At 48.6% G+C, this 27,813-nt stretch overlaps 3 protein-coding genes and 1 long non-coding RNA gene across 11 annotated transcripts; 2 read left to right on the forward strand and 2 right to left on the reverse strand.

Annotated features, from left to right (window-relative positions):
- Positions 1-1,176: 1,176 nt before the first annotated feature.
- Positions 1,177-4,839, reverse strand: TUBB (tubulin beta class I). The gene is made up of 4 exons (XM_015062738.3): positions 4,600-4,839; positions 3,104-3,212; positions 2,718-2,828; positions 1,177-2,418 (listed from the first exon to the last, which is right to left on the reverse strand). The coding sequence occupies exons 1-4, from the start codon at positions 4,654-4,656 to the stop codon at positions 1,361-1,363; spliced, it is 1,335 nt and encodes a 444-aa protein (XP_014918224.1). The 5' UTR covers positions 4,657-4,839; the 3' UTR covers positions 1,177-1,360.
- A 1,672-nt stretch (positions 4,840-6,511) lies between these two features.
- MDC1 (mediator of DNA damage checkpoint 1) lies at positions 6,512-21,544 on the forward strand. 7 transcript variants are annotated; one of them, XM_015062731.3, is made up of 15 exons: positions 6,516-6,747; positions 8,967-9,105; positions 9,654-10,034; positions 10,120-10,189; positions 10,475-11,940; positions 12,676-12,741; positions 12,910-12,999; positions 13,713-14,489; positions 14,595-14,638; positions 15,108-17,141; positions 17,223-17,342; positions 17,471-17,653; positions 17,884-18,009; positions 18,121-18,231; positions 20,035-21,544. In XM_015062731.3, the coding sequence occupies exons 1-15, from the start codon at positions 6,745-6,747 to the stop codon at positions 20,200-20,202; spliced, it is 5,778 nt and encodes a 1,925-aa protein (XP_014918217.3). In that variant the 5' UTR covers positions 6,516-6,744; the 3' UTR covers positions 20,203-21,544. The 7 variants fall into 7 exon arrangements, 6 of the variants coding, with proteins under 6 accessions (XP_014918221.3, XP_014918217.3, XP_014918223.3 ...); XM_015062732.3 differs by lacking the exon at positions 6,516-6,747 and adding an exon at positions 6,890-7,136; XM_015062733.3 differs by lacking the exon at positions 6,516-6,747 and adding an exon at positions 7,143-7,297.
- Positions 20,386-24,775, reverse strand: LOC106966618 (uncharacterized). Its single transcript, XR_008298860.1, has 4 exons — positions 24,456-24,775; positions 23,868-24,021; positions 23,032-23,173; positions 20,386-21,295 (listed from the first exon to the last, which is right to left on the reverse strand). It is a non-coding gene; the product is annotated as an uncharacterized LOC106966618 (long non-coding RNA).
- On the forward strand, positions 24,226-27,243 carry NRM (nurim). 2 transcript variants are annotated; one of them, XM_015062729.3, is made up of 4 exons: positions 24,232-24,502; positions 25,087-25,283; positions 25,896-26,072; positions 26,422-27,243. In XM_015062729.3, the coding sequence occupies exons 1-4, from the start codon at positions 24,370-24,372 to the stop codon at positions 26,701-26,703; spliced, it is 789 nt and encodes a 262-aa protein (XP_014918215.1). In that variant the 5' UTR covers positions 24,232-24,369; the 3' UTR covers positions 26,704-27,243. The 2 variants fall into 2 exon arrangements, with proteins under 2 accessions (XP_014918216.1, XP_014918215.1); XM_015062730.3 differs by lacking the exon at positions 25,896-26,072 and having other exon boundaries at positions 24,226-24,502.
- The last annotated feature ends 570 nt before the right edge of the window (positions 27,244-27,813 follow it).

The raw sequence follows: 27,813 nt of genomic DNA on the forward strand, positions 1-27,813 counted from the left end.
AACTGGTTTCTGGTTTAGTACATCCCAGTAGGCCTGAGGATCTGCATTTCTATAAGTTCCAAGAGGATGTTGATGCCTGCTGGTCTGGGAACCAGTTACACACTAACAATCATCTCAGTTCCCATTTCTGTCCATAGATCCTGCATCTGAGCCTATGCCTATCCCAGTTACTGAGACTGGTAGTAAGGGTGGTGGGGTGGTTTGGGTACTAGGGCTAAGAAATGAAAGTCAATTAAGTATAAGGATATTCTCGTCAGCTTATGGAAAGCAGAGTATATGTATAACTGAACTTTAGCTTCATGTGTCCACTGGCAAGCTTTCCCTAAATGAGCACACACCTCACAACTTCTTTTCAATTCTCATTTATTTTTGGCTCTTGGGGCAATGTCATCTTTTCAATATGAAAAAAAGCAAGTTCAACACAAAATAGAAATTTGAAGTGTAGGACAGGACAAAACCAAGGGCAGGTGGATAAAAGGAATAGCAAAAGGAAGAGATGAGATGTTGCCAAAAGATGGAGGGTTCTCCTTGTCCCTTCTCTGGAGGAATGACTCAAGTATTTAGGTGGCAATACACACCTTATACATGGCAGGACTAGGTTTGTAAGAAAAAGTGGGGATGGGGAGGGCCTTTCTGGAGGCTTTAGGGACCAAAGTCAGTCCCTCTTCCCCCTTTTGGCCTTCTCCAACCATGGGAAAAGGAATCCAACATGTGAAAGAGGTTGCATAGAAGAGGGAAGGATCCCACTCAACAGAGTGGGCAGAACCCTACAAAGGAAACAGGACAGAGCTTGGAAGGAGACTAAAAATGGAGATAATACTGTTAACACCTTCCCTAAAGCTGAGAAATAACAGGGAAATTCCCGGAAATCAGGACTTCAATAGCCTGTATAGCCTTCCCCAAAACCGCTCTGGAATAGAAAACCCTAACCCTTATAGGTACCTCTACCTGTTATGAGGTGGGTTGGTTTCCTTTCCCTTGGGCTACCACATGGGCTTAGGAGAGTGGCCATCTACTGGGTTTTCAGCATATGGTTCTAAATGAGATCTAATAAATTCCAGCTTCTTAAAGGGAAATATCAACTGGACAGATGAGAGAAATGTATACCTAAGGGGAATACCAGGTTACCCAGAATGGCAGAAATCTAGGTTTTCCCAAAGTGGAAGAGAGGAGACATTCAACAAACAACAAATATTTATTGAGCGCCTATTATGTGCCAGGCACTGTTCTAGGAACCCCCCTCCAAAAAAGGAAAAACAAAAAACAAGATGGAGGCAGAAAATGCAAATTCTGAGGGAGAGGACAGGGGCAGTTGAGGAAGAAGGCTGAGGGAACAGAGAAGGCTACGGTGATGATGCTCTTAGGCCTCCTCTTCAGCCTCCTCGCCAAAATCCTCTTCTTCTTCTGCGGTGGCATCCTGGTACTGCTGGTACTCGGAGACAAGGTCGTTCATGTTGCTCTCAGCTTCAGTGAACTCCATCTCGTCCATGCCCTCACCTGTGTACCAGTGGAGGAAGGCCTTGCGCCGGAACATGGCCGTGAATTGCTCTGAGATGCGCTTGAAGAGCTCCTGGATGGCCGTGCTGTTGCCGATGAAGGTGACTGCCATCTTGAGGCCACGGGGTGGGATGTCACAGACAGCCGTCTTGACATTGTTGGGGATCCATTCCACGAAGTAGCTGCTATTCTTGTTTTGCACATTGAGCATCTGCTCATCTACCTCCTTCATGGACATCCGCCCACGGAAGACAGCAGCTACAGTGAGGTAACGGCCATGGCGGGGGTCACAGGCAGCCATCATGTTCTTGGCATCGAAGACCTGCTGGGTGAGTTCAGGCACAGTAAGGGCCCGATACTGCTGGCTTCCACGGCTGGTCAGAGGTGCAAAGCCAGGCATAAAGAAGTGGAGACGTGGGAAGGGCACCATGTTAACTGCCAGCTTGCGGAGGTCTGCATTGAGCTGACCAGGGAAGCGAAGGCAGGTGGTGACACCGCTCATGGTGGCTGAGACAAGGTGGTTCAGGTCCCCGTAGGTTGGAGTGGTCAGCTTGAGAGTGCGGAAGCAGATGTCATAAAGGGCCTCGTTGTCAATGCAGTAGGTCTCATCTGTGTTCTCTACCAATTGATGGACGGAGAGGGTGGCATTGTAGGGCTCAACCACAGTGTCAGACACTTTGGGTGAAGGTACCACACTGAAGGTGTTCATGATGCGGTCAGGATATTCTTCTCGGATCTTGCTGATGAGCAAGGTGCCCATTCCAGAGCCTGTGCCCCCACCCAGTGAGTGGGTCAGCTGGAAGCCCTGCAGGCAGTCACAGCTCTCGGCCTCCTTCCGTACCACATCCAAGACTGAGTCAACCAGCTCAGCCCCCTCTGTGTAGTGGCCCTTAGCCCAGTTGTTGCCTGCCCCAGACTGACCTGGAATGGGGTCAGGAGGCAATCTTGGTTAGTAAGGTGAGAGATAAAAGACCAAATTCCACCTTCAACTTTTGGAAAAATGTCCATGAATGTGCCTTCTTTCTCACTCACCTGTGATATATACCCCCCCCCCCATTATTTACAACCTAGGGTAGTCACTACCAACACCCTGCATTAGAGATTTCAGAACACAGCCCCAGGTAAGCTCTCCAGTATAACAATTATCTCCTAATTCTTCCTGTTTCCTTCATACTAGTAAATTGAACAGCACATTATCTACTAATATGTGTATAACTCACCGAAAACAAAGTTGTCTGGTCTGAATATCTGCCCAAAAGGACCTGAGCGAACAGAGTCCATGGTCCCTGGTTCTAGATCCACCAAGATAGCACGAGGAACATATTTGCCACCTATATGGAAGAAAGTAAAGTAAAAATTGGCAGACAAGATAAATTGGGGCTGGGAGACCAAGGACCCAAACTTGTGATTCCAAGTGCTGCCACCAGGGGGCAGGAGAGCCAATCTTTTGCTCCACGGGGAAGTCAAATTAAGTTGAGTTCTCCTTTAAAAAAAAAAAAAAGATAGACCCATCCGAAGGTGGTAAAGGGCTCTCCAGGGCTGGAAAGAGACCCCAGAGAAGGGGGAGAGGAGATAGGAGGCAAACTTCCCGGGCTCCCGCTCTTACCTGTAGCTTCATTATAGTACACGGAGATGCGGTCCAGCTGCAGGTCGCTGTCACCGTGGTAGGTACCGGTGGGGTCAATGCCATGTTCATCACTGATTACCTCCCAGAACTGCCGAGGGAAAGCAATGAGACCTCAAAAGCTCTGGTCCCAGCCAATTAAGCCCCCCCGATCCACACATTTTAATCCCAGACACCCCGGTGGTGAGCCCGGTTCTAGGGCCCGGTATTCCCCCCATCTGCCTGCCACCTCCTTCCACGAGCCACCCGCAGGTTTCACTGCTTGGGATGTGAACGGAGTTGCGGCTGAGGATGCCCGGCGATAGCAGGAAATTGTGGGGTGGGAGTGTGCCGAGGGGGATGGAGGCGGCAGACCAGACTGGACAAGCGCACCTTCCGGACTTGTACAAAGGGCAAGGGGTAGAGAAAGAAGCAGCTGCTGCAGTGGACCACCCTCCCTCCACGATTGAGGCGCACGCGCGCGCCGTACCACTGACAAAGGGTGCGTCGCGCGTGGGCGGGGGCGTGAATTCCGCGCGAGGCGGGGCTCAACTCGGACTAGCGCGCCCCCAGCCGGTCTGCAGGGCCGCATTGTCCCCGCGCGCCAGGGGCTCCCGGCCCCGCCCTTCTGCTACAACGTAGCAGCAGCACTTCCTCCCCGCCCTTCCCCCGCTACACTGTAACGGCGCGCAAAAAAAAAAAAAAACAAAAAAAAACCCACCACTCCCCAACTCTGCCTTGGTTGGCCTCGGTATTTTATTCCTGGGCTAGCTTTTAAACCCTCGCTTTAAATACGGATTATCTTCCTTTCTCCCCCTGGTTATTCCTGAGGGACCCTTTAAAGAAAAGGACTCTCCCGCCCTCTTTCCCGGTATCTGTTCACGCCCTAAAAGGGTCTCTTTACGGGAGATGAAAGGAAATAAAATTAATTCAGCACCTATTAGTCTTCCATCCACGAAGAACTACGGGGCCGCCCCTCAGGGATCGCGGGCGCGCGAGATGCCTATCTTTTGCGAAGGGCACCGCTCACCGCAGCCCACCCTGGCGCACCGCGTCCCCCAGCCCACGGGTGGGATTCGAGCTCTCCGCAGCCGCCGCCCAACCTCTCTCCTTCCCCCTCCGACGAAACCCAGCCAAGGGGGATGCACATGGGGGAAACCTCGCTTCGCTTTGTCTCGAACCGTTTCCGCATCTTCCTCCCTCCCCGGTCCTCAGACCGTTAGAACACTTTCAGGTAAAATCTTACAGAACCACGGTCTTCCCACCCCCAAACCCTAAAGGTACTTAATAGCTTTCCCAAAATAAGCCAGCCAAGAATTCCTCGTTTTTCAAAAGCGAAATCTAGTTACAGAGGTCTATTATGTATAGAAAACTTTTGGGGGGCAAAGTTCAACTATGGATGAAATGCAAATATATCCCACAACTATTCTTCATCATTTATCTGGACTTTTTCCATCTCAAAAGAAATAGAATTAAAAGAAGAGGTTTAAAATCCTTACCTTGGCACCGATCTGGTTGCCACACTGACCGGCCTGGATGTGCACGATTTCCCTCATTGTTAAAATTTATTTTAAATTTTTTGCTCGCCTCAAGATGTGTAGGGGGCAAGAAAATGATATGGAATTTTTTTTTCTATACTGCTAGTCGCAGGCTGGAAGGATGGGACGTGTCCCGGAGCCTACAGCAGCGAGGTCCGAACGCAGCTGCAGGAAGGTTCTGAGAGGGAGAAAGAAGAGGGGAGGGCAAAGGAGGGAAGGCGGGCAGGGCGGGGCGCGCGTGCGCCCAGGCTGGGAGGCGGGAGAACGCGCCCCGCGCCGCGGTCCCGAGACAAAGCCTTATCTAGGCTGGCCCTGATTAGTCGATGCCACTCACGTATGAGACGTCCATTGGTCTCTGCTTGGATGGAGGAACGCAGGCCTCACTGGGAGTTGTAGTCCTCCATTGTTGTCCACGCTGCAAAAGGGAGGGAGGGATGGGTGGATACTGGATTTTTGGTTTGGGTTTTGTTTTTTGTTTTGATGAAAAGTGATCTTGCGCAAGATTTCTTTCCCCCATGCCTGAGTTTTTGTACTAAGAGGGAGTAGTTTTCGGGGACACACTAATTGGGAACCCTAGGGTGCCAGGCGTTGGAAGGTGGAGTGGGCACGCCCCGAACGCTCCCTGCTGCGGTAGCTCTTGGGAAGAGAGGGCCGCTTAGCTCAGCGAAAACGGGAGAAATGCGGCACCCTGCTCTGCTATCTAACGGCTGGTCCCCTAGGCATGAGCGCCAGTGAGCCGCTGCTCCCCCAGATAGAAAGAGCGTATTGCCTCTCTATTTCCTTGTAAGTTTTCTAATGATAATGTTTAGAAAGAAACCAAATTGCAGCAAGGGCTTTTTAGAAGAGAGATATAATTGTCTGAGGGTGTGTTCAAAGAATAAGTTGAATGGTTTAGAGAAACTATCTGGAATCTGTGAAGCCAGAAGTCTTTGTCTACGTGTAACGGGTTCTGGGCCTTAGAGCAGCACTAAAGACGCTTTTTGTCACAGAACTGTTGAGATGAAGTGCGTGGTAGAATTTTAGTGTCTTCCAGCCTGCCTCTCCAGACACTTCACTGGAACTGTTTTTCAGTTTGCTGAATTCACTGACTAGGTGGCTGGTCATTGCAATCTTTCAAAAGCCTCAGGATTGAAACAAAAGAGGGGAGCTGATGGGAGAAAATTGGATGGGCTCAAGTCAGGGTAGCATGCCTCTTCTTAGGGGTTAATTCGTTTGATAGAAACTAGGTGTCCAACAAACCAGAAGCTACGGATACAAAAAGAGTAAAAATTAGCTCCCGGGTCTTCAGGATCTTGCAATTTGGTGGGAAGTGTATAAACAATGGAGTGTGGGAAGCACTGTAACAATATGGGACAACAAGATCATCATTCACAATCCATTCAACACATTTCTCCTCACCTAAAAAAATAAACATCAAGTTGTATAAGACCCCCTCTACCCACTAAAAAGAGAATATTTCATGTTTTGGAGCATGATCACCATGAAAGCAGTTATTTTGTGGTAGTGGGGAGGGCTCAGAATTTAGAATTAGAGGACTTGTTTCAAGTTGTCTCTACCTTACATTAGCTGTAGGAACCTCGGGAGGTCCGCGCAGACCTTCAATTCCTTCTGTAAAATCTATTCTCTTTATTTGATTGTTGTGGTCGGAAGAAAGTGAGATAAAGAACGCAAAAAGACTTCCTAAATTATACACATATCGAATTGTTACTATTCTCTTCTCCTCTTAGTATGAGATCATGAAATAGATGATTTTATCATCCTTTCTACACCTCTTGAAAGACCTTGGTCAACCTTTAAGATAGTTAACAAAACAGTTCTCTCTCTTCGCCTACGGATCCTTAGGAAAATGACCTCCAAATGTCCATCAGGGATGTATTCTCAGGGAGCAACAGACATGACTTCTACTAAAAAAGCCAAATCAGAAGGAAATGAAGTTCCATGAGGGAGTCCTCAAGCGCCACGCCTACGGGCCTTTCTCCAAACTGCAGCCTCCAGCCACGACTGCAACCCACACCTCATTTTCATTTCTCATGAGTCAGCGGACTCCATGTCTCGGAGGACCGGGGAAGGGCTCTCTGGTTGCAGTAAACGCATCCGGCAACGACTATGGTAAGCCCCTCTATCCGCCGGCGGCAGCCAGACTCTGTGGTTGCGGTTTGGAAATCTACGCGGGAAGTGGGCGGTGGGTGGTGAAGCGGTGGTGGGTTGTGCCTCGGAGCTGTCCAATCGAGGTGCGCGATTCTGTGCGCACAGAGCAACCTCCGATTGCCGCCTCCCTCAACCGATTTCGGGTTCCCGGGAGAAGCAGCCCCTTGAAGCTGTTAAGGGTGGGGGCGGGGCTTTGTGTCTCGGCGTTGGGAGCTTCGTCAATCGTCGCGCAGCAGGGCTGTGAAAGACAGCAGCAGGAGCCAATCAGCGAATCGGCTCCCTCCCGGCACGAGCTCTAGCGCCACTGGGTCGTGGCCGTTACTGGTGGCGCGCGCGGGGACTCAAAGTAGGTGAGTTCGGGGGGCCTCGCCCACGACTCCTCGGGTGCCATCTTGGTTCTCCCGGAGGGCGGGAGGGGCGTGCCTTGGGTGCGACTGGGCGGAGGATACTTGGAAGTTTGCTTCTCGGATTATAATACTCATCCTTACTTGACGCCCCTCCCCGAGTTTAGGTATGAGACATTGGGCCTGGAGGGAACCCACTGGGGTAGGGATCAAAGATGGTGGTCCACTGGATTGGAGCCAAGGGTCCCGGGCTCCGCCGAATCCTCCAGTCTTAAGGACGGAGTTAGCACTATCCCCATGGACGCGTCCTACTTTCCCTGTCAACAATTAGCCTCTGGGATGGCATCCTTCTAAGTGAGTTCCACCCATCCTGTTTTGAGTTTTCATCCCCTTTCAACAGGAGGGCAGGGTTAATTTTGTTTGGTTTGAACAGTACCAGGTACACAATAGGTACTGTCGAGCGAATATGATGTGCCCTAGGGGAAAAGACACAGTTCTGCTGGTCCATTTCTCGAGAGGGTGTGTGAAGGCAGAAATGGAAAGTACTGGTTACAATATAGTGAGAAAGGTTAGGGGAAAGACAAGTTTACTGACCACTGTGGAACATGTGGGTACACAAAGAACGCCAGAAAGCAGGGAAGACTCCAGGAAAGGCTTTGTTGGAAGTGACATTTGAACTGAATCATAAATCATGGGTAGGAGTTGGATCAGAAAACTAGGAGTTAAGGGCCAAGGTACTGGCTAAAGCATGCAGGTGTGGGAGACAACAGGAACTGTGTTGGGAAATTGGGGAGAAGGTCCATATGGCTGAACCATAGGCTTTGGGGGAGGGGAGCATACATTGTAGGACCTGAGGTTCAGATCATGGAAGGTCTTGCTATGGAGTTGAGATTTTACTTTATTCTGTGGGCATGAAAAGCCACCAAATGTTAAACAGAGGATGGACAGTATGTTGGTGATCTTGGGCAAGTTCTTGAACCCATGTATGTTGCAGTTTCCTAATCTGAGAAATAGAATATAGTAATAGTTGTTTACAAGATTCTTGTGAGCACTGAATCTGTATATATTAATATATGTACTTATATGTATATATGTACATATATAGAGATAGGTAGATAGATATAAAGTAACTAGAGCAGTGCTTCACACATCGCAAGCATGTATGTATATCAGCTGTTAGGATTCTTTGCAGTTTACTCTGATCATACTGAGATGTTCTGGCAAAGTGTAAAAACCATGGGCTTTGCCTCCAGAAGCATATTTATTCTTGTCCTTTCTACCTACTTGCTATGTTATTCTGAGCAACTCATTTAATATTTTTAGCATTACTTTCCTAAATGCATGCCTCCTATGTCTGCTATGCCTGACATATACCACAATGCCCAACACATAGTTGATGCTTAGCATAATTTGGCTCCCTTTGAAATGTTTTTTTTTTTCAAACTGTGTGTTGCAAATCAGCATTTAAAAAATAGAGAACGGGAATGAAAACTATCAGTATATTGTATATCCTAAGGCAAACATTGTTTCTGAGAATGTTTGTACGTAAGTACGTGTGTTTGTATATATTTGTGTACTTGGGACCTTGTAATATTTATCCCCCACCAATATTTATTTTTTATCATAGTCACAAATTTTTGTTTAGTTTTGAGAGAGGGAGAGCATGTGCATGTGTGTAAGTGGGGGAAGGGCAGAGAGAGAGGGGGACAGAGGATTCAAAGCTGGCTTTGTGCTGACAGCATAGAGCCCAATGTTGAGCTCCAACTCACTAACCATCGCAAATATTTTTTAATTAAATGTTGTGATAGAGATGATGATAATGTGTTTCTTTCCCAGGTCATGGAAGACACCCAAGCTATTAACTGGGAGGTTGAGGAAGAGGAGGAGAAAGAGATACCCAGTGAATCCTCGGGGTGTAGCTTGGAGCCCGTAGGACGACTGCATATCTTCAGTAGTGCCCATGGACCAGAAAAAGGTCAGAGGTTATTAGATGCTCGAGTACTGACACAGGCCCCTTATTTTTATGGGGAGGTAGTTGGAAGGTTGCAAGAAGCTTATATATATTTCAAGGAGATCTGAAAATGTTTTTCACTGGGAATGGAGAAGAGGGGGCTGATTGAATTGATTGTTCCAGGCAAGTGCCCTGGACTCAATGGGCTCAATTTTACTTTGGTAGGAGAAGGTGAAGAGATTCAGATAGAAATTGAGCATAGTCTGGAAATGGATGGTGGCGATGGTTGCACAACAATGTGAGTGTACTTAATGCCCCTGAACTGTACACTTAAAAATGGTTACATGGTAAATTTTAACATATATTTTACCACAATAGAAAAAAACGCAATATGGATGGATATTGACAATGAATAACATTGCTTATATTCTTCAATACTTAGGTGTACTACAGCCTTTTATTTTCTTGTGTATGTGGAGACCTTGAGTTAGTAGTGGGGTACTTAACAGGAATATTTTCCTGATAGCAGGCCAAGACTCTGGCCTTAATCTATCTACCTCTCTAATTCTTAGATTTCCCTCTGTATCTCGGGAAGAATATGGTAGGCCGAATGCCTGAATGCTCTGTGATCCTGCCCTTTTCATCCATCTCCAAACAACATGCAGTGATTGAAATCTTGGCCTGGGACAAGGCACCTGTCCTTCAAGATTGTGGCAGCCTCAATGGTACTCAAGTCCTAAGGCCTCCTAAGGTCCTAAGCCCAGGGGTGAGTCATCGGCTGAGAGACCAGGAGTTGATTCTCTTTGCTGACTTGCCCTGCCAGTACCATCGCCTGAATGTTCCCCTGCCCTTTGTTTCCCGGGGCCCTCTAACTATAGAAGAGACACCCAGGGTACAGGGACGAACTCAACCCCAGGGACTCCTGTTGGCTGAGGACTCAGAGGAGGAAGTAGGTATGTTTGTGTATTGGGAGGGTGGGTGAGAAGATGGGGATGGTGAGTTTAAAATAGTCAACTTACTCCTTTCTATTCTTTATAGATTCTCCTTCAGAAAGGTGTGTGGTGAAAGAACCAAGAACCTGCCCTCTAGCTGCAGTGGTTCCAGAGAGGTGAGTGCAGAGGACCAGATACTTGAGTCCTCAAAAGGAGGAGGAACCAGGGCTATAGGATCCATCTCTGAGAGATGATTATCATGAAAGTGGGGCCGGGGAATTGCACATAGTCTTTTGCTCAGCTGAACTTTCATTAACCTGACGTGCCAAGAAGAGAACTAATTGCTGGGGAGAAAAAAACAGCTACTGCCTTGTGTCTGCTCTCAGGGAGCTCCCTATTGAGTAGAATATTCCTTCTTGGGAAACATGCTTTAGATTCTTTCCTTTCTGTTCCCTTCACAGTGATGAAGAGGGGCCTTCCCCTGCCCCAGATGGCCCTGGGCCACCTTTTGCATTCAACCTGGACAGTGACACAGATGAGGAAGAAAGTCAACATCCAGCATCAGGAGAGGCCTCCTCAACTGCCAGAAGAGGCTCCACTGCAGAGACAAAACAGTCTACAGCTATGGCAACTGAAATCCAGCTTGAAAAGAATCAGTGTTCAGTAAAAGAGAGAAACAATGACACAGAAGTTGAAAGGGATGCAAGGAATGGGGTGGTCCCACTTGGGGTGATACTGGAGAGGAACCAACCTGCTGGGGAAGACAGTGACACAGATGTGGATGATGAGAGCAGGCCTCCAGGAAGGCCTGCTGTGGTCCATTTGGAAAGGGCTCAGCCTTCTGACTTCATAGACAGTGATACTGATGTGGAAGAAGAAGAGATCCCTGCAACCCCAGCTGTAGTTCCTATGAAGAAGAGGAAAATCTTCCATGGAATTAGTACAGAGAGTCCTCGGACACATGCCTTAGTACATCTACAGGAGAGCCCAACTGGTAGTGATACAGATGTGGGGGAAGGTGAGATCCAGCTGGCAGTCCCTCTAGAGAGAAGCCGAGCCTCTGTGGTGATTGACAGCAATACAGATGGTGAGGAAGAAGTCTTAGCAGCACTCGCTTTGGCACATCTGAAAGAGAGCCGAGCCACTACATGGAACAGAGATACAGATTTGGAAGAGGACAGGGCCCAACCTGTGGCCCTTCTGGAGCAAAACCAAACCTCTACTGGGAGAGACAGCGACACAGACATGGAGGAGGAGGGGCTCCCAATGGAAAAGAGAGGAACTGTTTTCAAGGGTCACACAGACAAGGCATATTCAGAAAAGAGGCAACCTCCTCCCCAAAACAGTGATCTAGGGGTGGACAAAGATAAGAGCTCACTTGGGGTCCATCTGGAGAGAAGCCAAGCCTCTGCCACAGTGGACATCAACATACAAGTGAAGGAGAAAGTCCCACCAGGGTCAGCTGTTATACTTGTGGAGAAGCATCAGGTGCCTGTGGTATGGACAGATCAAACAGATGTGGAAGTAGAAGAGGGCCAAGCGAAGCTGCCTGTGATGCATCTAGAGGAAGCCAAACCTCCATCTGGGGACTGTGAGACAGATGTGGAGGGCATATCCTTAGCAGCTTCAGTGGTGGCAGATATAAGAAAGAGCCAGCTTCCAGCAGAAGAGGATGCTGGGGCAAAGAGGGCTGTAGCTGTTCTTGAGCACAAGAGAGATCTTGAGGCGAGGGCCCAGGGTGGGTCACTTGTTTCACAGGTGGAGCAGGATCACCTCCCTGTCTCAAGGGAGGATATTAATGATCTGGTGGTCACAGGCACTTCAGGGGAATCCATCCAGCCACAGAGAGAGGGAGCCCAGACCTCCATAGAAAGGGAGAGAGAACCACATATGGACAGGACCCAGGACTCTGGAGACAACCACGGTGGTAAGTGCTGGCCTTCTCCCTTGACCCCTAAAAGAAAGAATGCTTATAGAGTATCTTAGTCCATTTGGGCTGTAATAACAGAATACTGGTGGCTTATAAATAACAGAAATTTATTTTTCACACAGTTGTGAAGGCTGGTAAGTCTAAGATCAAAATGCCAGATTGGTCATGTTCTGGTAAAGACTTGCTTCCTTGTTCATAGGCAGCTGTGTTCTTACTATGTCCTTACATGGCAGAGGGCACAAGGGAACTCTCTGGGGTCTCTTTTTTTTTTTTTTTTTTAACATTTATTTATTTTTGAGACAGAGAGAGACAGAGCATTAACGGGGGAGGGGTAGAGAGAGAGGGAGATACAGAATCTGAAACAGGCTCCAGGCTCTGAGCTGTCAGCACAGAGGCCGACACGGGGCTTGAACTCACGGACTGCGAGATCATGACCTGAGCCAAAGTCGGATGTTTAACCGACTGAGCCACCCAGGCGCCCCTCTGGGGTCTCTTTTTAAGGGTACTAATCCCCTTTACGTGTGTTCTATCCTCATGTACTAATCATCTCCCTAAGGCCCCACCTCCTAATAAACTCACGTTGGAAATTAGATTTCAGCATATGAATTTGGGGGATACACACATTTGGTCCATTGCAGAAGGATTTGGGTTAGGGAGAAAATGGTAGAGACAGTAAGGAATTAAGGGTCAGGTAGAGTTTTTATTATCGATCCTCTATTCTTCCTCCACCAGATTCTGAAGACCTGGACCTACAGGCTACCCAGTGCTTTGTGGAGAGAGACAATCAGAATCTGGAAGGTGAGGACATCCATGTCATGTGGATGTTGGTGCAGGTGGGACCTGGGAGCCCAAAGTGGTGGTCCTTGAAGGTTGTGAAAGCTAGCATGGGTGAGGCAAGAAACCAGGAATGGGACCCTGGAGTTCTGTGGAGGAGCTGTGCTTGAGTTGGCTTTTCTTGTGCAACAGCCCAGAGCATGGAGGATGAAGCCACCCAGGCGTTTCTGGTTACTCTACCCCAAGAGCCTGGTCCTTCCTGCTGTAGCTTCCAGGATACAGGTATAAGCTATTCTGTCTTTCATGCCCCTAACTTGGCATCATTGCTTTCTCCCTCTACATGTTTTTTTCATATTGTTTGACTTTTGCTGATGTTTCTCCATCTCCATCATCTTTTTAAATTTTTTTTTTTAAGTTTATTTATTTATTTGAGAGAGGGAGAGAGAGAGAATCCCCAGCAGGCTCTCGTTGTCAATGCAGAGCCTGATGCAAGGCTCAGTATCCCGAATCATGAGATCATGACCGGAGCTGAAATCAAGCCGGACACCTAACCAACTGAGCCACCCAGGCGCCCCTCCGTCATTTTTAAAGAGGCTGCTATGAGAACTTTTTTTTTTTTAACTTTATTTATTTATTTTGAGAGAGAACGAGCTGGAGAGGGGCAGTGAGAGAGGGGGATAGAGGATCCGAAGCGGGCTCTGTGCTGACAGCAGAGAGCCTGATGTGGGGCTTGAGCTCATGAACCACAAGATCATGACCTAAGCCGAAGTTGGATGCTTAACCAACTGAGCCACCCAGGCACCCCTATAAGAATTTATGTACGTGTGTGCGGTCTTATTTTTTAGACAAATACTAAATGTTATAACTGTCCTCCTTATTCCCAACTTTCCTTTAATAATCCATTTAGGTTTACTGTTCATGAATTTATCTTAATCTTTTCTCAACCTGTTACATTTTCAATCTGTATCTCTCTCTCTCTCTCTCTCTCCTTCCAGGTACCTTGGATGAGCCGTGGGAGGCCTTGGCAACACAGCCATTCTGTCCGAGAGAGTCTGAGGCCCCTGAGCCCGAGCCCATTGTTGCTCCTCTTGATGCCCATGGATCCTGCCTCTCTACACCTTGGACAATACCACAAGGCCAAAATCCAGGAAGCCCAGTTCACATAGAGCCATTGGGAATTCAGGACAAAGGGATGCAGACTATGGAAAAAGACATGGGGATACCAAGAGAAGCAGCAGAGGGGGTGGCCCCTGAGAGAGGACCATTGGACAGGGAAACTGAGAACCTGCCATCAGGAGAACAAGAAGATGTGATAGGAGAAGAAGAGTTAACCAGAGGGATACAGGTGTTAGCTAGAGATACTCAAGGACAAGAGTCTGACCAAAAGGTGAAAATTGCAAGTATTAAAAGAAATATGGAGAGTTTGAACGTAGAAATTGAGATAACCAGGGAAATACAAGAGAAAGAAATAGAAAAGCAGATTCTTGCAAGAGAAATATTTGAGAGAGAAACAGAGAAACTAGTACTAGAGAGAGAGGGTGAGCCAAATGGATTAGGAGTTGAGGTACCGGAAGTAATACTGGAGAGAGGCCCACAGAGAGGGGAGACTGAGAAAGGGAGCCAGGACCAGGAAGGGCAAGCCTCCAGTCCAACACTAGAGCTTGAAACAGGGACAGGCAGTCATCAGGGACTTGCTTCAGCCTCAGTAGCTTCTGGGAGCCAGTCAGGTGGAGGAGAGGGAGTCCCAATGAGCCCCAGGAGGCAGCAGAGAGGTAAGTGAAGACAGAGGGGAACCCCAGGTTAGCCTTCGTGCTAATCAACCCCCAAGTGACTGACTGCTTAGACCTCAGCTACACTTGTTTTTTCTTTCTGTCCAGGCCACTTGACTTGTGAGGTGCCACCTGCTGAGAAGGCCTTCGGGGTGAGAGCTGCTGTTTCTGCCTCCTCCTATTCCACTGTTCCTTCCCCTAACCTTGCTCCAATCTACTCCTTTCTCTGTCTTCCCAGTTTTAATCTGTTGTCACCACTCCTTAGTTGGTTTCTTTCCCTTTCCCTTGGCACCTGTCATTTTCTGTATCTGTTTTTCAAGTTCTGTCTCCCTGTACCTAACTCAGAATATCCATTTTTTTGTGTCTTTTCCCTCTTTTTTCCAACCATCCTCTTATTGCCATCATCCATCTATGGAGAACACTATTCTAGCATGAGGTGGGGTCTGTGGGAATGAGGACTGCTCCCTCCCCAGGAAGTTTCCAGTCTTAGGAAGGGAGGTCATAGACAAGTGAAATGCCAGGAATACAGTCTAACCATAAACAAGTATCAAGAACAGTATTCAAGTACTGTCTTTCTTCTTTCTGCCTCTTCCTCCCTCACTTGCTTCTATTTCTCCTCAGGGTGATCAGGAATCCACAGATGCTTGTCAGCCTCCTGCAGTGCCTGAAGCTTCAGCCCCACACCAAAACCCCCTCCTCTTTCAGAGTCAAAAACATCCTGTACCTCAGCCCTTCTGTTCTTCCTCTCCATCTTCTTTAAAGCCCATTCCCAGGACCAGGCAAAACAGGAATCAGAAAGTTCCAGAGACTACCTTGCCAAAACCCAAAGTCAGGCTCCGAGGGTCCTCCAGGAAGACACCCTCTCCAGTTTCTTCTGTAGCCCTTGAACCTCATACTGCCATTCCCACAGACCAACCCCTCAGTGCTGAGCCCACATCTCAGGTCACTCAGGGCAGGAGACGTAGGTCCTCTGTGAAGACCCCTGAACTGGTTGTCCCCACAGCCCCTGAGCTCCAGCCTTCCATTTCCAAAGACCAGCCTGTCACCCCTGAGCTCACATCGCGGATCACTCGGGGTAGGACACAAAGGTTCTCTGTCAAGGCCCCTGAAGTAGTTGTCCCTACAGCCCCTGATGTTCAGCCTTCCACCTCTAAAGACCAGTCTGTCACTCCTGAGCTCATATCTCAGGACAGGACACATAAATTTGTAAAAACCCCTGAACCGGTTATTTCCACAGCCTCTCAGCTCCAGCCTTCCACCTCCAAAGGCCAGTTTGTCCTCACTGAGTCTGTATCTGGGGCTACTCAGGGCAGGGCACGTAGGTCTTGTGTCAAGACTCCCAAAGCAATTGTCCCCACAGCCCCTGAGCTCCAGCCTTCTACTTCCAAAGACCAGCCTGTCACCCCTGAGCCCACATCTCGAGTCACTCGAGGCAGGACACGTGGGTCCTCTGTCAAGATCCCTCCTGAATCAACTGTCCCCACGGCCCCTGAACTCCAGCCTACCACCTCCAAAGACCAGTCTGTCGTCACTGAGCCCACATCTGGGGCCACTCATAGCAGGATTCCTAGGTCTTCTGTCAAGATTCCTGAGCTAGTTGTCCCAACAGCTCCTGAAGGCCAGTCTTCCATCCCCACAGACCAGTCTGTCACCCCCAAACCTACATCTCAGCGCAGGACATCCAGGTCTTTTGTCAAGACCCATGAACCAACTGTTCCCACAGCCCCTGAGCTCCAGCCTACCACCCCCAAAGGCCAGTCTGTCACCCCCAAACGTAAATCTCAGGGCAGGACACCCAGGTCTTCTAGCAAGACCACCAAACCAGTTGTCCCCACAGTCCCTGAGCTCCAGGCTTCCACCCCCACAGACGAGCCTGTCACTCCCAAACTCACACCTCGGGCCACTCGGGGCAGGACACAAAGGTCCTCGGTCAAGACCCCTGAGCCAGTTGTCCCCACAGCCTCTGAGCTCCAGCCTTCCATCTCCACAGATCAGCCTGTCACCCCTGAGCCTACATTTCGGGCCACTCGGGGAAGGATACATAGGTCCTCTGTCAAGATCCCCCAACCAATTGAATCTACAGCCTCTGACCTTGAATCTCTCAACCCCATAGATCAACTGGTCACCCCTAAGGCTATAGCTGAGGGTGGTCAGGGTAAGACACTAAGGTCTACAGTAAGTGCTGTGCCAGTTCTTACCACCCATGAATCCCAGAATCCTGACCCCATAGGCCAGCCTGTTCCCCCTGAGCCCATCCCTCAAGCCAACTGCAGCAGGAAGCGGAGGGCCACAAGGAAGCATGGGTCTTTCACAGCTCCCATTGTCCATCAGCCCCACTCTGCGCCCCCTGAACCTAACTCTCGATCCTCAAAGAACCAAAGACGAGCAGTGAGAGCAGTGGAGTCTCTTAGGACCATTCCCGAGCCTGCTCTTGCCCAGCTTCCTGAGGCCCCCACTGATGCTACCCAGATCCAAAAGGTAGAGGCAGCAGGCAGATCTGAGTTCACCCCAGAGCCCCAGTCTAAGCCCTCTCAGAGCCGCAAGAGGCCTTTGGCTACTGTGGATTCACCCCCACTTCAAAAACGGCTCCAACGTAAGACCGTGTCCCTCCACAAAGAGGAAGAAGATTCAGCAGAGAGCCCAAGGAAGTACGAGGTGAGGAGAGGGCTGGGGCCATGAAGCTAGGAAAGGGCTTGGAGGCTCGGAAACTCCCAGCAAGATCTTTCTCAATCCCAGGTGGCAGTGATTCCAGGACCAGGCAAGAGAAAGAGAGACCAAACAGAGGAGGAGCCCAGGGGAATCCCAAGCTGCAGCCTTCGGCGGGTCAAACCTAACCAAGAGTCCACAGCACCCAAAGTAGGAGAGAAGGGGCCTAGGGCTTGGTGGGAGACAGACATGGGAGGATGGGAGGAGACTTAGGGGTTCAGAGATAGACACTGATGGCATGGGTTGCCATGACCAGCTTAGGCTAACTCCCTCCACAGGTACTCTTCACAGGTGTGGTGGATGCCCGTGGAGAACGGGCGGTGCTGGCCCTGGGTGGGAGTCTGGCCAGCTCAGTGGCAGAGGCTTCCCACCTGGTGACTGATCGAGTCCGCCGCACGGTCAAGTTCCTGTGTGCCCTGGGGCGGGGGATCCCCATCCTCTCCCTGGACTGGCTGCACCAGGTGAGAGGCCAGGAGGTGATAGCACACCAGCAGAGATATTGATGGCAGAAGACTGCTCACATGATGCTCTAGAAAGTAGTGAGGGGAAAGGGGGTAAAGGAAGACAAGGGAGGTGAATGAGGCAGAAAGCTTAATTCAAAGAACATTTCATAAGCTCCGTCCACATGATAAGCAGAAGAGCTGGGTGGTAGGCTGGGCTCAGCTTTGATGCTCACTGCTGCTATCCTTAGTCCCGCAAGGCTGGTTGCTTCTTGCCCCCGGATGAATATGTGGTGACTGATCCTGAGCAGGAGAAGAACTTTGGCTTCAGCCTTCGAGATGCCCTAAGCCGGGCTCGGGAGAGAAGGTTGCTAGAGGTGAGAGGCTGTCTTCTGCCCCATGCTTCAGGCCTCCTTCCTGAGGCTCTCCAGCTGTTCATGGGCTCTCAGTGCATACATCTATGGTCTTCACTGTTTTCTTCTGCTTAGGGCTATGAAATCCATGTGACCCCAGGAGTCCAGCCACCACCACCTCAAATGGGAGAGATCATCAGCTGCTGTGGAGGCACTGTCCTACCCAGCATGCCCCGCTCCTATAAGGTATGGGTGGTATGTTTTGGGTCTAGTGAGGTGGCAGTTAAAGAGGTGGCTGGAATGGGAAAAGTTTGGAGAATACTGGTATGGATAGAAACACAGAGTAGTGAGAGGGTGGGGGTAAGCTCTGTGGTATATAAAGGGATAGAAATGTAGGAGAGGTTTGCTGATTCCAAATGGATTTTTATTTTGCATTTTTAATATTTTAAATATACACAAAGGGAGAGAGAACTTCCATATATCAATGAACCTCTATATGTCAGTCACTCAGATTTAACAAGATAGCTTAGATTTTGCTATATCGTCTGCATTTATCCCTTTTTTTTTCTTTGCTGAAGTACTTAAAAAAAAGTTTTGTAAAGTTTATTTATTTTGAAAGAGTATGAGCAAGGTAGGGGCAGAAAGAGAGGGGAGACAGATCATCCCAAGCAGGCTCTGCGCAGAGCCTGATGCGGGGCTCAGACTCACAAACCATGAGATCATGTCATGGGCTGAAACCAAGAGTCAGATGCTTTACTGACTGAGCCACCCAGGCGCTCCTTTGCTGAAGTATCTTAAAGGAAACTACAAGCATCATATTATTTCCCCCTACATACTTAAAGTATACTTCTGTAAGAAATGATGTATGTTTGTTTACATAATCACAACGCCATTATTGATCCATAACAAAATTAACAATAGTTTCTTGTCATTTTCTCAGAGTCCATTAGTCAGATTTTTCCAATTGGCCAAAAATGTGTCTTTATAATTCAAGTCAAGATTTAGATGAGGTCCAAGTATTGCCACAATTGCAATCTCCTTTTTTTTAATGGTTATTTAAAAAAACTTTTTTAATGTTTTTTTTTTTTTTTAAATTTTTATTTATTTTTGAGACAGAGACAGAGCATGAAAGGGGGGAGGGTCAGAGAGAGAGGGAGACACAGAATCTAAGCAGGCTCCAGGCTCCAAGCTGTCAGCACAGAGCCCGATGTGGGGCTCGAACTCACAAACTGTGAGATCATGACCTGAGCCGAAGTCAGACGCTTAACCGACTGAGCCACCCAGGCGCCCCGAATGTTTATTTACTTTTGAGAGAGAGAGAGAGACACAGTGCAAGCAGGGTAGGGGCAGAAAGAGACAGAATCTGAAGCTGGCTCCAGGCTCTCAGCTGTCAACACAGAGCCTGAGGCGGGGCTCAAACCCATGAACTGTGAGATCATGACCTGAGCCAAAGTTGGAGGTTTAACCAACTGAGCCACTCAGGCACCCCTGTTTATTTTTGAGAGAAAGTATGCTTGCACATGTGAGCAGGAAGGGACAGAGAGAGAGGATCCCAAGCAGGCCCTGCCCTGACAGCACAGAGCCCCAACTCAGGGCTCCATCTCATCACCCCTGAGATCATGACTTGAGCTGAAATAAGTTGCTTAACTGACTGAGCCACCCAGGTTCCCCTCACAATTGCATGTCTCTTAATTCTCTTTTACTCTAGAAGATCCCCCCCCAACCCACCCAGCCTTTCTTATTCCATTGACTTCCTGCAGAAACTATGTCAGTTGTTCTTTAGAATGTTCCAGTCTGGGTTTTTCTGTTTGCTCCTTTGCTGTGTAATTTATCTTGTTCTTCCATCTCTTACATTCCTTGTAAATTGTAGTTAATTTTAAAAGCTCGAATAAATTCAGGTTCAGTTTTTCTGGGAAGAGTACTTCCAGCAAGTGTGCTTCCTATCAGGAGGTATATTGTAGCGATGCTGAAACTGATTTGTGGACTCCAAACCTATTTCTAGGATTGTTTTTCACCCATGACTTTGTCTTTGCTCTCTGTCTTTCCCAGCCTCAGAGAGTTGTGATTACATGCTCCCAGGACTTCTCTCGATGCTCTATTCCATTTCGGGTTGGGCTGCCCATTCTCTCACCTGAGTTCCTGCTGACAGGAGTGCTGAAGCAGGAAGCCAAGCCAGAGGCCTTCATCCTCTCCACTTTGGAAATGTCATCCTCGTGAAAACATCACCACAGTACTTACTGTTTTCCCTCCCAGACCAGTAAATAAAGTGTTAGAAAAGATTTGGAAGAAAGAACCTAGGGCTTTAGAAAGAATTGGGGTATGCTGTCCTGATTTGTCTTAGAACATGGGTGGGGCTAACAAGGCTTATGGATAAACAAAAAGATGAGATTTTAGCCACAGTTGTTTTCTTTTTTTTTTTTTTTTTTTTTAGTAAACAACCTAGTCTTTTATTTGCCCAAGGCTGGCTGTTGCAGGCACTAAGGCCCCAAAACTTCCAGAAGGGATGGAGGAGGGAGGGGCAAACCATCCTGCCTACCAGGTGCTACCTGCCCCCATCCTGCTTCCTGCAGGAAGCGGGAAAGGAGATGAAGTCTACATTTGTGCCATCAAGTATCAAGCCTGCTTTCAGATACTATAAATACTCAGTTGCTATTGAGGAGGAAACTGAGGCACTCTGACTCCCCAGGCCTCTATCTGCCAGTCCAAGTTTTTGCCTGCTCTCTCTCTCCAGAATGAGCTGCAGGTAGCCCTTTGCTGGGGGAGGGTCTCAGGAGCCCATCTCATGGCCTGTGTGTGGGGGGGAAGGCCAGCCAGTGTCAAGGGCTGGGGCAGCAGGAGGAGGGGTGTGTTTGGAAGAGCAGCTGTTAGGAGGGGGGAGTCAGCACTGAATAGGGACCCCAGCTGGGGTTCCATAATGATATCAGTGGGGGACAGCCAGAGCCCTCTGCTGTCTAGAAGGGGAAACTGAGGCAGAGACCCCTCCTATCTTTGAGAAGGGAGGGGCCTCCTATAAGCTATTCAGGTCTATTTACCATCTCCACAAAGACACTACAGCCCAGGAGTTGGAGCATGTCAGTGGTCACTCAGTGTTTAGATTGAGACACAAGGAGTGGGAGGCAGCTGGGTCACCTGATGAGACACAGATTTCTCAAATGGCCACTTAGAGTTGGGTAATCCCATTCTCAGATATCATAAGTGGCTGTCCTTAGCAGGACTGATGTACTTACTGCTGTGTGGCACACATGGTGTCCTGCCTCCTGTTTGGAAGCCATCTCTCTCTCCCTCTTTGACTGGGATTCTTATTCATCCTCTGAAAGAGAGTAGAAACAATTTTAGTGTCAAGAACTTGAAGGGATGCTTGGAGTGAGTAAATTTGAGGTTGGAGGTATGGAATGCTACTAAAATATTTTCCTCTCTCCTCACCCCATCTTGTTAGAAGTGTTCTTTAGTTTTGACTTTCAGCAGATCTTTGCACTTTTCTGGCCTGCTTTTCCAGTATTTATAAAATTAGAGCTTAGGTTTAATTTCTGTGATAAATAAATATTCACTCTGTGCCTTATGGTGTAGTGCAGGTTTTTTTTAAACATCTTAAATTTATGTATTATTTATTTATAATCTTACATCTTATTTATGTATTTGTTTATTTTTGTCTTTAAAGTAAGCTCTACACCCACTGTGGGGCTTGAACTCACAACCCCAAGATCAAGAGTTGCATGTTCCACCAATTGAGCCATCCAAGTGCCCCTTAAATTTAAAGTTTAAAAGTTAGTTGATTTCAATGATGTGGAGAAATTGGAACCCTTATCACATATTGCTGGTGGGAATATAAAATGGTTCAGCTGCTGTGGTAAACAATCTGACAATTTCTAAAAAATCAGACATAGAATTACCAAAAGACCCAGTAATTCCACTAGTAGGTGTGCACCCAAAAGACTTAAAACACATGTTGAAACAAATACTTGTACACAGATGTTCATATCTATACTTCATTAGAGCCAAAAGGTGAAAAGAAAAATGTTCATTAACAGGTGAATAAACAAATGTGGCATATCCACACAACAGAATATTATTCAGCCATAAAAGGAGATGAAGTATCGATTCTTGCTACAATGTTTTGAGAATGAACCTCAAAAGCATTATACTAAGTGAAAGAAGCCAGACACAAAGTCACCTGGGATGATTCCACCTACATGAAATACTTGGAATAGGTAAATTCATAGAGACAGAGTAGAGTAGTGATTGTCAGCAGCTGGGAGAAGGGGGAAATGGGGAGTGACTGCTTAATGGCTATAGGGTTTTATTTTGGGATGATAAAAATGCTTTGGAACTAGATAGAGATGGTGATTGCACACATTATGAATTGTATTAAATGTCACTGGATTGTTCTCTTTAAAATAGTTGTTTTTATGTTATGTGAATTTCACTTTAATAACAAAGATGGGTGATTAGTTAGTGGCTTTTCTGCAAGTAAATTATACTTAAGTTTGTAAAACTTTGGTGTCGTAGAAAGAGCATGAGCTTTGCCACATACTGCTGACTTTTAAACATATAAACATGTCTCTCTTTTTTAATGTTTATTTATTTTTGAGAGAGAGCACACACGTGCAAGGGGGGGAAGGGCAGAGAGAGGGAGACAGAATCTGAAGCAGGCTCCAGGCTCTGAGCTGTCAGCACAGTAGGACCCAAATAAATATTAGTCCCCTTGCACACTCAGAATCTTGTACTGTGTGAAACTGTCTATGGCCTTGAGGTTCATGGGGCGCCTTACAGTACTAGCTGTCTCTATACCCCCATTTTAGCACTCATCTGCACCTTGACTTAGTGACATTGAAGTGTCCCAGTTTAAACTTCTGGAGAATAGAGATCTTTTCTTACACTTCCAATGAATACTATAGTAGTACAAATAATGTATTTCTATCAGGGTCCTAGCAGGAAATAACAGCACAGTCAAATTAGGATAATTGGAGAGAGTTTAATACAGTGAAAATGACAAGGAAGTTGGGAGAGTGTAGAGAAATCATAATGTTACAGTACCCTAGTACTCACAGCTCTATTGTGACCACCTCTAAGTCCAAAAGGTTGAGAGGAGAGAGCAGTTATGCAGAGAGGGCTTCCTCAATAAAAGCTGTGATTTTCATTGATTTAGTCCATTCGGGACAACCTCGAACAAGAAGGGTGAAGGGTGCATCTGGAGGGAAAATATAAGACTGGTATAGTTTACAACAGCACTGATTCAGAGGAGGGTGGGAGTACTGATCCTCCAACAGAAGGAAAGTAAAGGCTGTGGGATGCTGCCTGGCAATTTTCTCATCCATGAGCCCACAGGACTAGCAGCAACTTAGTTCTCATCTTCGTAAATTTTCTTTATATTCTTATGTCTGTAAGCTGAAGGATTTCGCTACATGATGTTCTAAGGTCCCTGCTATGGTCATAGGTACTGTGACTAGGTCCTTAGCAACATGATGTTTAATTCAGATGGAGGAAAACCTTATTTTTACTTTGCTTTTCAAATATGTTATTCTGTAGGTATTACAAACAGGTCTGGAGGAAAAAATTCAGACAAAAGATCTTAGCGGTTTCTGACTCTTGGATGGTGGTCAGGCTTATGAGCTTGCAGAGTAAAGTCATAATTATCACAAGCTTGGGTAAAATTAACCTACTACAAAGTTTACAACACAAAATTTTCTATCACAAATATTTAACATTGTTATTCTCATGATTATAGATCAACAGCCTTTGGCATTATTAGAAATAATCTAAGTGTTACAGAGAAATTCTCTGTCCTTGGCAAGTGGAGAGAATAAGTTACAGAATAAACATTAATTTACTTTATGGTAAAATGGTCACTAACTTTTTAACAAGATGTAATAGGTGATTCAGACCTTTGGGTTTTCAGCCTCGGTCAACAGTCTTCCGTTCTCTCACCGTTTCCTATTTGAAGCGTTAACCGACGCTTTGTAACCTCTGACTTTGGCTATGTTTAGTGGCTAAGGTTACAGAAAAGGGGGTTTATAATTCTCGTTTTCTACAAGAACCCTGAAAGAAACGAACGAACTGTCTTCATTTTAGATGAGACAACTAGCCGAGCTGCGACTCAACCCACACGAGTGGCTGCAGAGCAGCCTACGTTTCCACTTGTCACTCAGAATTCTAACAACATTCCCTTCTATGACGCGGCGACCGCAGGCTCAGTCAAGGCGCCGGGACCCGCCCTTAGGGACAGTGTGGAAAAAAAAAGCGCGCGGAGAACGCACGCCGAGGCAGCGGCGCGAAGGAGCCACGCCTTCCTGGGCAGGACCCCAGGCTGGAGGTGGGGGCGGGGGCGGGGCCTGCGGCCGCGGGAATCCCATACCCGCCCTTTTCCCAACCCCTCCGAGTGTCGCCATGGCCCCAACTCTGCTCCTCGTCCCTGCTGCCCTCGCCTCTTTCATCCTGGCTTTTGGCACCGGAGTGGAGTTCGTGCGCTTTACCTCTCTTCGGCCACTTCTTGGAGGGCTCCCGGAGCCTGGGGGTCCGGGTGAGCGGAAGGGATCGAGGATGAGCTCTGTGGCTGGAGGTGGAGCCGGACGAGAGCGAGGGAGGGCGGGGCTTCGAGACAAATGACAGGGGAAGTCCGGGAGAGGGAACTAGAACCTTGAAAGCCCGAGAAGCTTCAGGGCTGACCGGAGGGCTAAATTAGGAACTCAGGGATTAGCGGTTTGGAGAGGCGGAAGAGTTAGGACTGAGTGGGGAGGGAAAAGGCGATAAGAAGCAGAGGAAAGGAAAGTGCTTTTGTTGAGAGGACTATGGCGAGGGGCACATTTGGAGTACCGAAAAAGAGGGCACATTTGGAGTACCGAAAACACGAGGATAGTCCAATGGTGGCCTCTCCAGCCAAGCCTTTTGTGATTGAAGGAATCCTCCCCCCCACTCTGAAGGAGGCCTGGGGAAAAGGGAAAGGGCAGAGAATGGAAAAGCAATATGGGAAAAACCAGGAGAGGAAGCATTAAGGATCTTGAAAGCATTAAAGGACATGGCCTGGGACCCCCAAGAGGAGATTAGGGTAGGGGGTGTTTCCTGAAACTTTCTTGATCTTTTGTCCCCTTCTTGAACTCCCCCTAGATGCCCGCCAAGGATGGCTGGCTGCTCTGCAGGACTGCAGCATCCTTGCCCCCCTGGCTTGGGATCTGGGTCTCCTGATACTATTTGTGGGGCAGCACAGCCTCATGGCAACTGAGACAGTGAAGGCGTGGATGTCTCGATATTTTGGGGTTCTTCAGAGGTCACTGTACGTGGCATGCACTGCCCTGGCATTGCAGGTATGAGGCCTTGGCCACTGAGTCCCCAAGGGAAACAATCTGTGAGAAGGGTGCCCTCAGTTGAAGGGGCAAGGACCTTAGCCTTCGGATAAAATGTGGGTTTAGGGGAATTTAGGGTGTTTAGGACTCTAATCTCAGCTTCCATTCCTCCACAGCACATATCCTTCTTATCAAGAATGGTGTACCACTCCTCATTCCCCAAGTACCATATGTGCATTCTCACCTTTGCAACTTTGTTCATGTTGTTCTGCTTGAGATCCCTTTGGTGACACCTCTTTCAGTCCTACCCTTTCTTCAGAATCACTTCTTGAGGTCTCAAGAGGAGGCTTCCCAGTTAGTACACATTTGTTTTCTCAGTGTGTGCTTGGCACAGGCTACTTTATGTACCTATCTGGTCACCCCCGTCTGTTCTCTTAAGTCCTCAGGGTAGATACAGGTTATCCTTCCATCCTTGGGACCCCACCTAGCATGCTCCACATGGTGAATTTTTGTTTATGATGCTCATGGTAGAGGTGGGGAGAACTGCAGGCCAGCCTGGGGTGGGGGCAGCCTCTGGGTCTAGGTCTTTCAAGGGTAGGCTGCTGAGATACCCAGCCCCTCATCCTTTCCCAGTTGGTGATGCGGTACTGGGAACCTGTACCCAGAGGCCCTGTGTTGTGGGAGGCTCGAGCTGAGCCATGGGCCACCTGGGTGCCCCTCCTCTGCTTTGTGCTCCACGTCATAGCCTGGCTCCTCATCTTCAGCATCCTTCTCGTCTTTGACTACGCCGAGCTCATGGGCCTCAAACAGGTGAGGCTCCCAGATTCCTACCTGAGACCTCTGATTCCCTCTAGAATGCCTCTTTCCCTTTCAAGGATTTCCCTCCTCCTCCTCCTCCCATGCTCTTCCACCTTCCTCTTCTTTCAACTCCCTCACCTACTTCCTTTTCTTATAAGAGAGTCTCCCCTCAGCTTTCCCTCAAAGGTCAGAAACCATAGGCCTCCTGGGCCTAGCAGAGATGAGAATCAGGAGTCCAGGTCTCAGAAGGGTGGTTCTTGGGCCTGAGTTATAGAAGGGGAAGTTTCCTCCAAAGGGAGGAAAGAGGTGGCTAAGTTGCAAAAAGGGTTTGACTTCATTTCTAAGCTGTTCTCCCTCCTAGGTATACTACCATGTGCTGGGGCTGGGTGAGCCTCTGGCCCTGAAGTCTCCCCGGGCTCTGAGACTCTTCTCCCACTTGCGCCACCCAGTCTGTGTGGAGTTGCTGACAGTGCTGTGGGTGGTGCCCACCCTGGGCACTGACCGCCTCCTCCTTGCTCTCCTCCTTACACTCTACCTGGGCCTGGCTCACGGACTTGACCAGCAAGACCTCCGCTACCTCCGGGCCCAGTTACAAAGAAAACTCAACCTGCTCTCCCGGCCCCAGGAAGGTGAGGCTGAGTGAAGAGCTAGCCTGGTTCCAAGCCCTGCACTTCCTCTCCTTTAACATCCAGGCCCTGGCTGCTTCAGACCTGAGGCCCAAATCTATGGACTGAAGGGGCTGTCCCTTCCCTTGTTTGAGCCTCCACTCCTTGGGTCCAGCTCCATACCCTAAATTTTGAGTTTCAACCACTGGACCCCCAAGATCTCACCAGCCAGGAAAAGGAGGTGGGAAACTTATGTCTCCTCACAGTTTAGGGCTTGATCCCCCCCTTCCCCTCCCACCCACCTGCCTCAAGAACCTCCTTATAAAGGAAGAAGGGTGGGCCTGACCACTTCCCTCCCACTGTTACTTGATTCTGTGCCTCAGGGATCTCCTTCTCCTCCAGCTTCCCTTCCTAGGAGCAGAGTCTGCAGGTTTGATGTTAGTGCCTGCCCCACTGGCCTCTTTAGGCCCTGCCCCTGGCTCTGTCCTCTAACCTAGTTGAGAGGATCCTTCCGCTCTTCTGTTCTCCCGAGGAACACGCGCAGCAGAAAAATAAAATTCAGCCTTTTTTTCTACATATGCCATGTAGTCTGTCAGTGTCTTCTCTAGCCAGAGGGCTAACTTTGGGACGGAAGGCAAGCGGAGCCAGGGCACGCCAAACTCGAGTCTGGACAGCCACCGCGCCCTCTGGCGACAGCTGGGCGGCGACCATTCCGGCAGACCCACCCCCATCTCCCCGGTCTCCCTTCCTCCAAATTCCCAATTTTCCCACTGCAGACCAGGGGACCCATGGAAGACAGGATGAAGCTAGAGAGTGGGGCATTGGCTCTGGTGGGGGAACCAGTTTCCAAAGTCGTTGGCTTCTGAGCACTTCTCCAGCCGCCCCGGCTCTCCACAGACCCACCGCAGCCTGGTGGCGGCCCTGGACCCCGCAGTAACAAAGGCTGTCCGGGTGGGGGGCGGGGGGGAGGCAAAAGCGTGGGGAGGAGCGGCAGGAGATGGGAAGGGCGGGCCCGGCTCGCAGCAGCTGCTGCTTCCTCTCCAAGTCCCTGGAGGGGCCTGAGTCATGGGCCGCTGCCTTGAGTCTGTGAGCTGGGGGCGAGGGTCTGGACACCTAGGTTCTCCAGGGCTACTGGGAGGTGGGGGTGG

The sequence above is a fragment of the Acinonyx jubatus genome, chromosome B2 (assembly GCF_027475565.1).
Source record: "Acinonyx jubatus isolate Ajub_Pintada_27869175 chromosome B2, VMU_Ajub_asm_v1.0, whole genome shotgun sequence".
Taxonomy (NCBI): Eukaryota; Metazoa; Chordata; class Mammalia; order Carnivora; family Felidae; genus Acinonyx; species Acinonyx jubatus.

Bases quoted from the DNA above. Each gene is read 5' to 3' on its own strand.
- TUBB (XM_015062738.3), bottom strand. From the start codon at position 4,656: ATGAGGGAAATCGTGCACATCCAGGCCGGTCAGTGTGGCAACCAGATC. The intron at 2,829-3,103 runs GTAAGAGCGGGA...TCTTCCATATAG, and splicing joins GTACTATAATGAAGCTACAG to GTGGCAAATATGTTCCTCGT. The intron at 2,419-2,717 runs GTGAGTTATACA...ACCCCATTCCAG, and splicing joins ACCAGACAACTTTGTTTTCG to GTCAGTCTGGGGCAGGCAAC.
- MDC1 (XM_015062731.3), top strand. The intron at 10,035-10,119 runs GTATGTTTGTGT...TATTCTTTATAG, and splicing joins GGACTCAGAGGAGGAAGTAG to ATTCTCCTTCAGAAAGGTGT. The intron at 18,010-18,120 runs GTGAGAGGCTGT...TCTTCTGCTTAG, and splicing joins GGGAGAGAAGGTTGCTAGAG to GGCTATGAAATCCATGTGAC.
- NRM (XM_015062729.3), top strand. From the start codon at position 24,370: ATGGCCCCAACTCTGCTCCTCGTCCCTGCTGCCCTCGCCTCTTTCATC. The intron at 24,503-25,086 runs GTGAGCGGAAGG...AACTCCCCCTAG, and splicing joins CCCGGAGCCTGGGGGTCCGG to ATGCCCGCCAAGGATGGCTG. The intron at 26,073-26,421 runs GTGAGGCTCCCA...TCTCCCTCCTAG, and splicing joins AGCTCATGGGCCTCAAACAG to GTATACTACCATGTGCTGGG.